The sequence below is a fragment of the Triturus cristatus genome, chromosome 1_2 (genome assembly GCF_964204655.1).
Source record: "Triturus cristatus chromosome 1_2, aTriCri1.1, whole genome shotgun sequence".
NCBI lineage: Eukaryota > Metazoa > Chordata > Amphibia > Caudata > Salamandridae > Triturus > Triturus cristatus.
The window spans coordinates 666,943,148-666,957,049 of NC_140580.1; the positions used below are offsets into that span (position 1 = coordinate 666,943,148).

At 43.2% G+C, this 13,902-nt stretch overlaps 1 protein-coding gene across 2 annotated transcripts in view; it reads right to left on the minus strand.

The window, feature by feature from the left end:
- Positions 1-13,902, minus strand: part of CDHR1 (cadherin related family member 1) — a 428,602-nt gene that overhangs the window by 164,069 nt on the left and 250,631 nt on the right. For both annotated transcript variants that reach the window (XM_085608499.1, XM_085608507.1), the window contains exons 9-10: positions 8,541-8,619; positions 8,285-8,385 (exon numbers count right to left, since the gene is read on the minus strand). In XM_085608499.1, coding sequence (XP_085464625.1) covers positions 8,285-8,385; positions 8,541-8,619 — 180 coding nt within the window. The remainder of the gene's footprint in view (positions 1-8,284; positions 8,386-8,540; positions 8,620-13,902) is intronic.

A 13,902-nucleotide genomic window follows, 5' to 3' on the forward strand; every position in this document is an offset into this window, starting at 1 on the left:
AGGGGCAGCATCAAGATGAATGGATGTTGCGGTGGAACGCCCACCGCAATATCCACTGCACATCCCTTTCACGCTAACCATAGCGTGAAAGGGGGCCTTAATTAAAAGGCAGTGTTAAGTCACGTTAAGGGGCTTAACGCTGCCTTGTAAATAAGGCGCATTCCCCATCACCACCACAACGTCAATATAAGTGATGTTGGGATGGCGATAGGGGCTTGAACATATGCCCCTAATTATGACATAACAAAAATTAGGTAGTTCTCCACATGCATCATTAAAGTGTCTGAGTTAAACATAACAATAACATTATCAGTGGCTAAACAGTATTAATGGATCAACACAATCAATTTCCCAATTGTATCAATGAGTCATTAGCTGTTTGTTTCTTCTTGTCTCACTATCATCACTATGTCATTAGAGGTCACTATTCCACTGACACAGTATTAGCAATGTCGCATTATTACCAGTGTTTCAGAAACAATAGGTGATCGTATTTATTAATGTGTTTCCATTATTCGTCATTCAGTAGCACACATGGCATGGGAATTGATTGGGAAGAATCCATCGACGGGTATAGAAAGAAAGAAAAGTTTGAGATAAAAAGTGGTTGAACGTTATCCATCAGAGACGGGGTGGGATAGGGAAGATTGATGCAGGAAGGAAGAGTTTGGTAAATGTCAGGAGCGCAACGCCCATAGAGCTAAAAGGGCTTTAGCACCCCCTCATGCGTCTCAGCCTGGACTGCTTCAGCTTGAACTGCTGTGGGCTCAGCAGGGCAGCGACTGGAGTATTATTTCTGCCACACCCAAGTTATTTGCAGGTCTTTAAAAGACCATTGCAAAAAGAACTATTGATGGACAGAATGCAGAACAATGTCATACATTCACCCCAGTACAGAGATCTGGGCCTAAATCCATCGTTTTTTTGCTCATCATGCCATCGAAGTTTGGACCCAGCCATATGCAAATCAGTCTTGAGCCGGCGCCCAATGGGAACAGTCCAGTCCGAACTGCCAGGCCAGGTCCTCCCCTTTAAAAGACCATTTACATGCCTTTGAGAACTGGTTGACCAGACAAAGGGCCAGATGTAGGTAAAATCAAATTTGCGAATCCTTAATAGCAAATTTTACCGATTCGCTATTAAGGACTCGCAAAATTGAATGTAGGTAGAAATCGCTAAAATATTAGCGATTCCTTAACATTCCTTAATAACGAATCGCAAATTGAGATTAGTTAATAAGGATTACCTACCCATTCATTCCTATGGGCTAGGAGGCCCATAGGAATGAATGAGAAGATATTCACTATTTGCGATTCGCTATTAAAGAATGGCAAATAGCGGGCGCTATTTCAAGTATGCCAGGGTGTTAAAAGGACACCCTGTTGCACCCCTGAAATGTGCATGTGTGCACATGTGGCGCACATACATGCCCTTAGGGCATGAATGTGGGCCACATGGTAATTTGAAAAAAGCAAAAAAGTGCTTTATTAAAGGAAATTGCTAATTACCACCAACTTGAAGTTGGTCGTAATTGGGGATTCCTTGAGGCTAAAGTGCACTTTCTTTTGTGCTACTTACATTGCATTTAAGGAATCGCAATTTCCGATTCCTTAAATGCAAGAGCAAAATAAGGAATCACAATTTTGCGATTCCTTATTTTGCTAGTAGGTTGAAACTCACCTACATTGCTCGCAGCCAAATAGCGATCACAGATGCTGAAATTCTGCCACCTACATCTGGCCCTCAGTGCTTTTTCACGAGTCAGTACCCCTGGGTCCGCACTCTATTCCTTACATTTGAATTTTATTTTTAGTGCCACAATGGGAGAATACATTTAGTGAAAAGGCATCTCAGGAGTAGGGATGCCACCTTTCCTAGAGAAAAATACCAACCATTTGTTGTTGTTTTATGGAGTCTGTACGGGCCTTGCCTTGACACTAAATAAGGCTGTAAATAAAATGGTATGCATTCATTTGTAGCGTTACTTTTTTATCTTAGTTTCCTCTAATTATTAGTTATGAATCATTAATGCAGCCCTATAAAACATTTAAATGTGCTATTTATATTTCCTGTTTGAAGTATGCACAAGTAAGTGCTAAAAATACCGGCTTTAGGAGATTTTGCTTATTTTTGTAATGGCTGGGACATCAAAATACTGGTGGTGCTGGTATAAATCCAATCAGCTGGCAACACTAATCAGGAAACTGAAAGACTGTTGCGGTATCAGCACATTATTTATTTTCTCCATCCAGTCGTGGCTCCTAGTGTAATGCTGCGGTGCCAACCCCTCTCCCTTAAGCTTATATCTGAAACCCTACACCAGCCGTTAATACTATGCTGAGTTACACCAGGTGTCTAGGAATGCATCCTCACCGCTCACTTTTCACTTTCATGTTCACCTTTAACTCACAGCGATGACACTGCACTCACACTGTTCACCATGCACTGACGCCATTCACCATCCTCCTACTCTGCTCTCACACGAGCACACCGCCCACCCTGCACGCACATGACACTCCACACACTTGTCACTTTCACTGCTCACCCTGCACTCACAGTGATCACACTGCACTCATGCTGTTACCCTGCACTCACAACATTAATTCTCCTCTAACCCAGCTCTCACATGAGCATACCACTCACCTTGCACTCACATCAACCACACTGCACTTATGCCCCTTGCCATGAACTCACTCCGTTCTCCCTCCACTTACACTGTGGTCACGTGAGTACACCGCTCACCCTGCACTCACAGTGATCACACTGCACTCACAGCACTCACCATGCACTCACACTTTTCAACTGCACTTACATGAGTACACTATTCACCCTGCACTCATGACACTTCACTCACCTGTCACTCTCACTCAAAAAAGCACATCACTCACCATGCAATAATTCCTCCCACTTTGCACTTTCACCCACACCCAAACTCAGATGTTGCATCACTCACCCCACAGTCACTGCTCTCACCCCACTTTCACACTGTCACCTCGCTCACTGTCCACTCACATAGGCACTCCTGACACTCCCACAGTGCACCCTTCACTCACATGAGCACAGCACTCACCCTGCACTCACACCACGCAAACAAACACAGCACTCACCCTGGAGTCACACTACTCACCTTGCACTTCCTCCTCTGACTCTGTACTAACAAGTTAAAACCTCTAAGCCTGCATTCATATATGGAACTTTGTTCATCCAGCCTGCATACAGGGACAATAGTCTGCCAGAGCTCATAGGGAAGACAACTCCCTCCCTCCTTGAAATACTGCCTTTTTAACCGTTTTAACTGTATTTACATCTAGTACTGGAGCTGTGTTCAATGCTTCTTTAGGCTGGCCATTCACGGTGTGGTTCACCGCTCTAGTTGTTCCTGATCGGGCCTGAACCCCCCCACGTGATCTCGCGCACTCGGAATCATTAGGAGCCGAGGACGCGACCGCGTTAGGACGTTATTTTTCTAAGTAATATTGGAGGGAATTGAAGGGAAACTGCTGGGAATTGTTTTGGAGTGGAGTGTTTTTAATCTTGAAATACGGCCTTTTTAACCATTTTAACTGTATTTACATCTAGTACTGGAGCTGTGTTCAATGCTCCTTTAGGCTGGCCATTCACGGTGTGGGTCACCGCTCTAGTTGTTCCTGATCGGGCCTGAACCCCCCCACGTGATCTCGCGCACTCAGAGTCATTAGGAGACGATGACGCAACCGCGCAGTGGGCGCGCCGTGGGCGCGACGGAGGCGCGCCTAAGGCAAGCCCGTCTGCGCCCGTCCGCACCTGGACGGGCCCAGGGGCCATGACCCCTGCCGGTTTTACGGGCGCCAACCTCGCTTATTCACGTGATCAAATTATGGGTCTTAAAATTGGATCTCACTTTAACTGTAAACACTCTATGTGTTGTGATTCTTCCCCCCTATGATGTACTAGTTGTGGCTTTGGAACTGATCTCCCTCAAGACAGGCCTGAACCCTTAGTGGAGGAAAAGGAATTTAAAATGTTCCTTCTTAATTGCCGCTCCCTCTCTAAACACGCGTTGGGAACACATATTTTATTGGAAGATGAAATGCCAGATATTTTATTTCTCACTGAGACTTGGCTAGATAAAGATATGGATTATGTCATCACCTAAACTCTTCCTCCCCATTACATGATTCAGAGGCAAGACCGAGAGGCCGGTCGTGGAGGAGGTATTGCCATTATTTACAAGGAGGAATTTAAATGTCAGTTTTCAAGCAGTCCTATGCCTCATTGTGAGAGCATTTCGTTTTCAATTCAGCTATCCCCAGTTACTACCTTCTCAGGTATTTTACTCTATCGCCCTCCTGGCCATCTGCTCCTTTCTGTCAAGTTTTGATAGATAGTGTAACCAATTTGGCTAGCTCCCTACCCAATTTTATGGTTTTAGGAGACTTTAACATTCATTTTGATAAGGCACAACATCCTCAAATAGTAGAACTTATTGAGGGGTTAGAGACCTTTCAGTTTATTCAAAAAGTCCCTGGACCTACACATAATAAAAATCACCTGTTAGACCCTATTTTTTCTAACATCCAGTCCTTGACTGCTTCTCAACCCATTCCCCTTCCTTGGTCTGACCATTTCCTGCTCCCTTTTTCGTGGGTCAGGCAGGAATCAAAACCGTTAGTGAAGAACACAAAGAAGTTTATTCGTACCTGGGCAACCCTACCGTGGAATATGTGGGAAAATGAACTGGAAATTACCAGACCCACCTTTCATCCTAACCCTATAACTGCTAATGACATCTTTAATAGTTGGTTAGAGTCTTCGTTAGATACGATTCTGCCCAAAAAGGAGATACAGATGAAAACCGGTTTGAAGAAAAATCCTTGGTATTCTCCAGAGCATAAGAAGCTTAAGCAAGAGTGTAAAATACTCGAAAGGCAATGGATAAAAGTCTTCTCATCCACTAATAGAGTTAAATATAGGGAAGCGATTAGATGCTATAAAGTAGAGATAAAATCTGCACAAAGTAATTATTACCAGAAAAAAATAACATCTGCGATTAATTCTCCGCGGGAAATCTTTCGGATTGCTAAATCTCTTTTGACACCTACTGCTCCTTTACCAATTTTAGACAATGCTCAATACTGGTGTAATCAGCTTGCAGAATTCTTCTCAGTAAAAATTCAAACCATCTACAAATCCTTGCCCACGGAAAGAGATTTGCAGCTGTTCCACCAAATTGATCCAACTCAGGAACAAGCCCTACTGGAAGAACTTCCTCTCGTAGATGAGTCCTCTTTGGTCGAAATATTAACTCATCTTAAATCTGGCTCTCCTTCTGACCCTGTCCCTCCTACTGTTCTTTTTAAAATCAGGAAGACTATCTCTTCGGCTTTGGTTGATCTGATCAATGCCTCTTTCCATACAGGTATTGTACCTCCCCTGTGGAAGAGGGCAATGGTCAAGGCCTTGTTGAAGAAGCCTAATCTGGACCCGGAAGACTGGCCGAATTACCGACCCATATCCCTGCTTCCTGGTGTTTGTAAAATAGCTGAGAAACATGTAAACTCCGTTTTATCTAGTTTCCTCAAAAATAATGATTTGCTGTATTTTCTCAGACCAGCTTTAGGTCACAACAGGGCACTGAGACTTGTCGGTTGTGGAAGAATCCAGGAAGATTCTAGACAACGGAGGGTGCACTGCAATTATTCACTAGATCTCAGCGCAGCCTTCAACACGATTAACCACTCGCTCCTGATCAACCGACTCCAAGCTATTGGGGTTGGGGTTGCTGTACTGAAATGGCTACAGTCTTCTTTGGAAGACAGAGTCTTTGTAGAGGACTGCACCTCCGACCCCGTACCTCTCTACTGCGGAGTCCCTCAGGGCTCCGCATTAAGTCCCACTTTGTTCAACGTCTACCTGAGTTCATTGGCAAGCATCGTTACCCCATTTGGGGTGCAGATTGTCACCTATGCGGATGATACTCAGTTAGTCGTCTTTCTGAACAATAACGACAATTCAGGAGGGGCTCTCACGCCCTGTCTGGAAAGAGTGGCCAGCTGGATGGATGCCTCCTATCTGAAGCTCAATGGAGCTAAAACAGAAATTATGCTTCTTGGTAAGGCAACCCCTCTGAATATAGATTCCTGGTGGCCTGGTAGCCTTGGACACTCACCTACCCCAAAAAAATCCATAAAAAGTTTAGGAATTGTTTTAGATGCCAACCTTGACTTTTGGGAACAGGCGCGGAAAGCCGCAGGTACCTGTTACGGCCTTCTTCGGATGATCAGGAGGATCCTTCCCATCCTTCCATTTTTGGCCAGAAGACTGTTGGTACAAGCGCTTATCCTGTCAAGGTTGGACTAAGCGAATGCCATATATCTTGGAGCTCCACTGTCCACCATTAAAGTACTGCAGACGGTGCAAAATTGTGCATCACAGCTTCTGCTGACTATCCCGAAACGCTCCTCAGCCAAATCTGCTTTATCCTCACTGCATTGGCTTCCCATTCAGGAGAGGATCCACTTCAAATCCATGTGTATCGCACATAAATCTCTGACTTTAAAAGGATCTCGGTTGGTCCAGGCTATGGTTCACCCTTATCTACCACAAAGAACCTTAAGATCAGAGGGCAAACATCTGCTAATAGTTCCCAAAGTGAAATGCACTAGATATGGAGGCTGTATGTTTTCATACTGCATTGGCAAATTTTGGAATATGGTCCCCCTTCTCATTCGGTCTCGACTTAACCACTGTCACTTCTGTAAACAGCTAAAAACCTTTCTCTTTCCATGATGTGTTACTGACTGATCCTAGTGTCTGTCCAGCGTGGGATGCCTTCGGGTAACCAGGTGCTCTATAAATGTTTCTTCATTCATACCTCAGAGAAGAAGTCAACTCTACCTTAAATCAGTTACAAGAAATCTGTTAACTTGTATTGCTTGCTGGAATTTGGGGGAAGTATCACACCCCACCACATACATAGATCTTTTTCCGCATATAATGGGTATGGGGGTAGCTCTCACCCCATTGCTAGACATGCTTGTCCTGCCCCATTGCTGGGAGCAGGACTGGCTTTAGGGTGGTGCAACTGTGGAGCCACACCAGGCATTGACTTTGGTGGGGGGGGAACCTGTGTTTAAAAATGATTTCGGATTTTAAAGCACATGAACTTCCTTGTGCATCAGGTAGTTTTCAGGCGACAATAAAAATATCAAGATAATTCTGGTGATTAAAGTTCCTACTAGTGAGAGTTCAGAATTGTGTCTAGTTGCAGTTTTAGCTCATCATAAAGTAGCAGAGAGGGTTAATGTGCCTGCTGCAAATAATGTGTACTATGCAGATCACAGAACTGAGTGTGAGTGAACTAAGAGTAAGACTACAGCACTATAAAAAAATTAAATGTACGCCAGAGAGAGGCTATGGAGAGACGAGGTGCACTGTTGCAGAGTGGCAGTGAGGGAATTCATGGAGAAGGAGGATATGGGGAGGAGAGTGCCAAAAAAGACTGTTGTAACAGCTGCCACCAGCGCTCGAGACAGCCCTGGCTGGGAGTCTTAGCCCCCCCAACCCCTCCTCCAATGTTCAGGTCTAGTTGTGCTCCTGGTCAATAACAATTCAGGTGCCTCTCGGCTCTTCAGAAGCACAAGTGCAAGAAGTCAGGATCAAGAAAAGTTGCAAAGACAAAGAGATATGTACAGACTACAAAAATGAAGTAAAAGGGCTCTAAAATTGCTTTAAAAGTCATTAGAGTAGCAATTTACCAGCAACGGACCTACTTTCAATTAACTACTGTCCACCTCGTTCTCTGGCTACATATGATTCATACTCACTATAATTAGTAGGTAAGAAACACATGTGAGCTAAAAGGGATTCTAGAAGAGTTAAATGATATAGTGCATGAAATCAGTAGGAATAGCACTTGCATAAGGATGCAGTTTAGATGAGACGTCATGATTAATGACTAGTACTTCAACCTTGTTAGATGTAAAGCTCATAAAATTGTGATAACATTTGAAAAGAAGTGGATGAAACACAATATTACAGAAGCAAAACTAGTTCAGAAAGCTAAGAATAACCTGCATTATCACAGTTCTCAATGGAATGGGTCTGAAGCGCTTCTTCCATTAGGGATAGTTTTCCTAATCTTATTAAGTCATTCTTGTTGTTAGTGGTACAGTTGCAGTGCACAGTACAGTATTATTATTGTTATCACTACTACTGCTACAAGTACTACTACTATTACTACTACTGCTAAGAATAATAATCATAATACCAGTAATACGAGTTACTGTTTTTTTTTTTACTGTACCTGAATTTTCAGTTCATAAATCTCTTTCTGGAGCTGATTCGGGCTTTTCGAGACTGAAATAGCTCCGCTCACATTGTTGATTGCAAAAGATCCATCACTTCCTGTTGCAAAGCAGAGATATTCCATTAATCTTGCACTAAACATTCTCTTGAATGATAGCAAAAGTTAAAGATGCAAATATGAATTTTCCCAAAAAATCACAATCTATGTGTTTCCAGCACATGCAATGCAAAAGGAGGTCTCCATGCTCACTCACCGTTTAGCAGAGTGTAGTGCACGGTGTTTGGGTTCCCTCGGTCTCCATCATAGGCTGTAACTGTGAGGATTTCAGCCCCCTGGTGTAAGAGAGATACGAATCAGTCGAATCCAATCACATTTGTCACATTCAATGTTTCCCCAAATGGGCATCTTGGTGCTGAGATTGATGGACACAGCAACCGGATGCTAAATCTATTCTCCAGCAATGCTTTTGTATAACTTATTGGTGAGAACAGGGCCGGCTTCAGGGCGGTGCGACCGGTGCCACCGCACCGGGTGCTGGCTTCCTGGGGGCGCTGTGTTTGAAAGTTTATTATGCTTTTGAAGCACCTGCTGCAGCGTTTCTATCTGCTGGCAATTACCAGGCCTCACAGAAATGTCAAGAAAACTCGTGTGATTAATTACCTTCCTGGAGAGAGATCAGTGTTTTGTAAAGTTGAGGTTTTGACCTAGGTGAAGTTAGTGCAAAGGGTTAATATGCCTCCTGCAAAGAAGTGCACCAAGTAGATTACAGAGTGCGTATGATGTAAACAGATCAGCAGGTTACTGCTTTCAAAAGAGACACCCTTTTGTTACTTGCAATTTATAACTTAAAGTCCTAATATAGAATAGTGAGCTATTAGCTTTCATCCCAGAACTGCATACACACCGCAAAGTATACATTATTAGAACATTGATTAATGTTGCAAAAAGTGTTAATTTGGCTAGAAATCGATTCTTATAATTAAAGTAAACTCCCAACTATGCTGTTTCTTTTTGGACTCTGAGTTTGTGCTTCTCCACACCAAGCACTCTTAAACTATACTGCCTACCAGTATGGGTGACATGTGACTCCTACACTTTCAGTCCTTTGGCTTATGTAACATTTCCTATACACGGATTTACACAGGTATGATTGATTGTCTCTGTGTAATGCGTGTGTGATGCAAAGTGCTCGGACTCCCTACACTGGTATGAGTGGCGCTATATAACTAATTCAATGCATCTGAGAGAGTGTGGTTATGGTGATTTGGTCACTGTTAAAGGGTGCTAGTGAGAGAATCCGTGGTGGAGGTGGTCATTGGGGGGGCGCCAACAAACACTGTCACACAGGGCGCCACCAGCACTAAAGCCGGCCCTGGGTGAGAACATGTTTTGCAATAGTATTGGAGTCCTGTTTTTTATATTATCACGTGTAGAACACGATCAGTGGCTATGGTAATTGTAGACTTTGACTTATTGATGTAAGAATCTGCTTTTCAGATGTCATATAGATAAACCCCCCTCAGTTGGCATGAGAACGCTCCACATAGAAACAATCACAGACATTGAGTAAATACAAGCAATGCCTGGACTGGGTAAAATGTATATTGATCAAAAAGTTAAATTAGACGCAGACCCTCCCATTAGTAGCTCGCAGGTGTAATGAAAATGAAAGTTAAAGAGAAGTTAAAAAATCATGATTTTCCAGAGTGTTTCTTGGTGCCAAAGGTATATTGGCAATGGCATAAAAAGTGCCTCAACTAATTATTTGATATTTATTATTCAAAGTAGATAGGATGTGCTCAGATTGCGCAGGTGCTGCTGCTCAGTGCATCAAGGGCAGGGGGTAGCTTCAGGGGGATGTTTGGAGTGTTACACCCCCCTGATAAATGTATTTTCTAATGAAAAGTTGGGTACAGGTGGTTTCAGTCGGGTATGGTGAGCTGTCTGTCAGATTTCACCTGGAATTTTTGCATGCACACATTGACAAAAACACACACACACTCATCTCTTTAGAAAGTACTACATTTGTTTTTATTATTTTACAAAATATTGTGTTTTCTCTCACTTAGTACCCCCACCAATCCCCATTTGTCTCCCTTTACACTGCCCCTTCAGCTCCTTTCATGCGTGTTGCTTGTCCTAAAATGCATTTTTACATTATGCGTTATTGTCGGGAAAATCTGGAGCTCACACATGCCCATTCTTACTGACCAAGCTACTCCCCTGATCAAATGAACTGTTAAATAGGAACTCTTTCATCCCTTTTCTAATGGCACTGTAAGAGGTTGTTGTTTGGAATACTGGGGGAATGCCGTGCCCTACTGCTGGCGGAGCACCACAGAAGGATTGGTGCTGACAGTTTTTTGCACCTTAAATTTAGGGATTTCTAGAGTAAGTACTTTCAGCTTTTTACCTCGGATGTTTATTTCCCATGTTAGGTAAGTTGAAGAGTTATGGTGAAGCTTTTTGTGTGATGTATGCATCTCTAAGAATGCTTCTTCTTTCCAGTGGGTGTCAGTTTAGAGATTTTAGGGGCATATTTACAAGCAGGCGATAAAAAATTATCGCCGATTTTGCGGCCGTTTTCGGCCGAAAAGCGGCGATAATTTTATTGCCTAATTAGCAAGGCCACGCTAACGCGTGAAACCTTGCTTTAGCGTGGGGATGCCTAACGCCCAGCTTTGCATCTCTAATGAGATGCAAAGTGAGCATTCCCTGAGCTAACACGAAAGGAGAAATGTTGCTAAGCGACATTTCTCCTATCATCAAGCCCCACGCTATGAAGCATAGCGGCAGGAAAAGTAGGGATAACCCCTGTTATCGCTACTTTCCTTACGCCTGCTTCAGGACTGACTTAGCCATAATATCCTGTGGAAGGTGGATATCATGGCTAAGTTTGTGAGTCCCTATCAGCAAGCTAACGCCACTCTACGTGAGATTATCGCTGGGTTTCCAGCGATAATCTCACGTTAGGCAGTTAGCGTGAGGATTTTTATCGCTGAGGAGATAAGCGTTGCTAATAGCACGCTATCTCAGCGATAAAAATCCACGTTACCCGGCGATAATTATCCTCACGCTAAGAGCGCTGAGCGATAATTATCGCCGGGTGTTGCTGATATGACCCTTAGAACTGGACAGGTATGGCCAGTTCTGTTCTGTTCAGATATTAGTATTCAGGACTCCTCCTTCCAGGAGCCAAAGGCTTGATTTGACCTGTGAGTAATGCAATTTCAAAGTCTAGTCTGGCTAGAACTGGAGACAGTAACACCATCTAAAAGTCTTGAGTAGAGGGTACTGAGGTTGCAAAAGATACATAGCTGCTCTTGCGCGTTCTGGGCTACGTAGACCATGAAGAGAGAGTTTATCATCCAGAACAGAGCCGGGGATTTCACTTGTTTACAATCACAAGCTTGTTACCATGGGGGTTCGGAACACAGAAAACGTCTTCGTGGTATTCACAAAAATAAAATGGAACATGCTGTGTTACGTCTTCTACTGAAACACAGGAAGTGATCTTCGAGTCTCATGGTCTGTGGAAAGACGTCCCATGGGTGGAGACTGCCATTGGAGCCTGTTGAATCCTGCTGGGTGAATTGAGAGGGGGGTGAGGATGGCACCCTGAAGGCCACGGGTCAGTTTATGTGGCCTAAATATGTTTGAATTACCGTAAAGATGCTTTCTTTGTCTTTAACTCTAGTGTATACCACTATGGCTTTTCCACCCAGCTGCCAAGTCATATCATTGGTTCATTATCCTGCATATACGATGAACACACAAGATACAAACACAATTTGGGGCATATTTACAAGGTGGCGTTAAGCCATGTTAAGAGGCTTACCGCTACCTTGTAAATATGGCAAATGGCTCTACACCACAAGAGCGTCAAAAAAGGTGAAGCTCCAGTGGCGAATGGGTCTTGTTAATCAGGCCCTTAGTTTTCCTCTCGACCGCCTACAGTTTTATCATCATTATGAAGATGTTAGCGTTGTTTTTAATAGGCTGAATAAATTTCGGAAATTCCAAGCTAAATGTATGCACTTTAGATTGTGCATTTGAATGAAAACCAGCGCACAACTGGCCCAGCTGGGAAAGCCCACCTTCCTAATATGCCTCCAAACTCCTTGCCCATTATTGTAATATTTGACTAGCCCATCTTGGCAATAGATTTGCTTGGCTTGACTGTGACTCTCCTGGTAAAGAAGGTGTTCTGAAGGCGCTAGTTGAAGCAGGAGAGCACGTTATAATACCACCCTTCCAAAAGACTATAATTAAAATAAAAAATAGGTCCCTGACCTGAAATGCATGTAAAACTACTGATGGGAAAGACAGGCCTAAAGCCCATTTTATAAGCGGTCTATTAAAATCCCCCTTATTTCCCCACCCCAAAACTGTTGTTATGTGGCTCCTGGTTATCCTATAGGATTTAGAAATAATGAGGATTAGTAGTTTTTGATAAATAGCTTGTGGGAATTGATGTTTCTGTGCCGTTTCAGGCATGTTCCTTTCCGTGTTGTACATGGAGATTCAGCAAAGCTTACAAGTGAAAAGTCAACATTTCCCACTCCTGTTACTAGGTCCATAGGAGCCTATACGGCACTGGTAATCAAGGCCCAAGCGTCCTTCCATGATCAGATAGGGGGGTACATTTTCCACATTTCAAGGGGGTGCAAAAAAGACGCTTCAACAACACATAAATATATTTCCTCTTTTGCAGACTGTAATGAGAAGGTGCTTTACAAGTATGTACATTGAAGTACTTTGAGCCTAATTTACAATCCACAGAAGGCATTCTTTCAATCTTCTACCACAGTGGTGGAGGAAGGATTGCGACATTGCTACCACAGCACTGAGTGTTATTTAATCTGGACAGCTTCTGTCACGATGACAGGAGCTATGCTTTGGGGTCAGTTCTGTAGTAGCAGTTTCGCGTAGTCCATACGGCAGGTTAGAATTGCTGCAATCATATGTGTTTAGTGGAAATCCACTCCAAGTGACCCACCTTGTATGTGTCTATGTAATATTGGGACATTTCTCTCTGCATGGCAGTCACTCGGGGCCACAATGCGTGCATGGCAATCGCTCTGTTTCGATTCAACTGAAAATGACGGAAGACCGTTCACCCTGGAACTGGTGGCCATCCATTATTCTTTTCAGCGGTGTCAACACTGCACATGGTACACCATGAGCTGACACTACCGGTTCTATTAGCCATCCAGAGCTCTCAACATAGGGCTGCAGAACTCGGAGAAGGACAGATAGGTCATTAAACTTTTTAGTGAAAGTCCAGTTAATGCTCTTCTGTAAAGGAGTCCCTGAGCATAATTATTCTGTGGGTTGTATCACCTGTATTATGCTGGATTGTCTGGTGTTCACCTTCTTTGTTTTCAATTTAAAGTCCAAACACTGAATTGACAAAAGTGATAACGAATTTAGGAAGTCATGGTCATTTAGCTTGATAGGAACAGGATGGCTTCCTATTTATATACTTCTAAATTATTTTCTATTTGGTATGGCTAGAAAAGGTTTTATCATGAGTAAAGGACATCAAATATGTCCAGACTTTGATAACTTCTGTGATGGCCTGGAGGAGAATAAATATTTCTACCACTAAAACA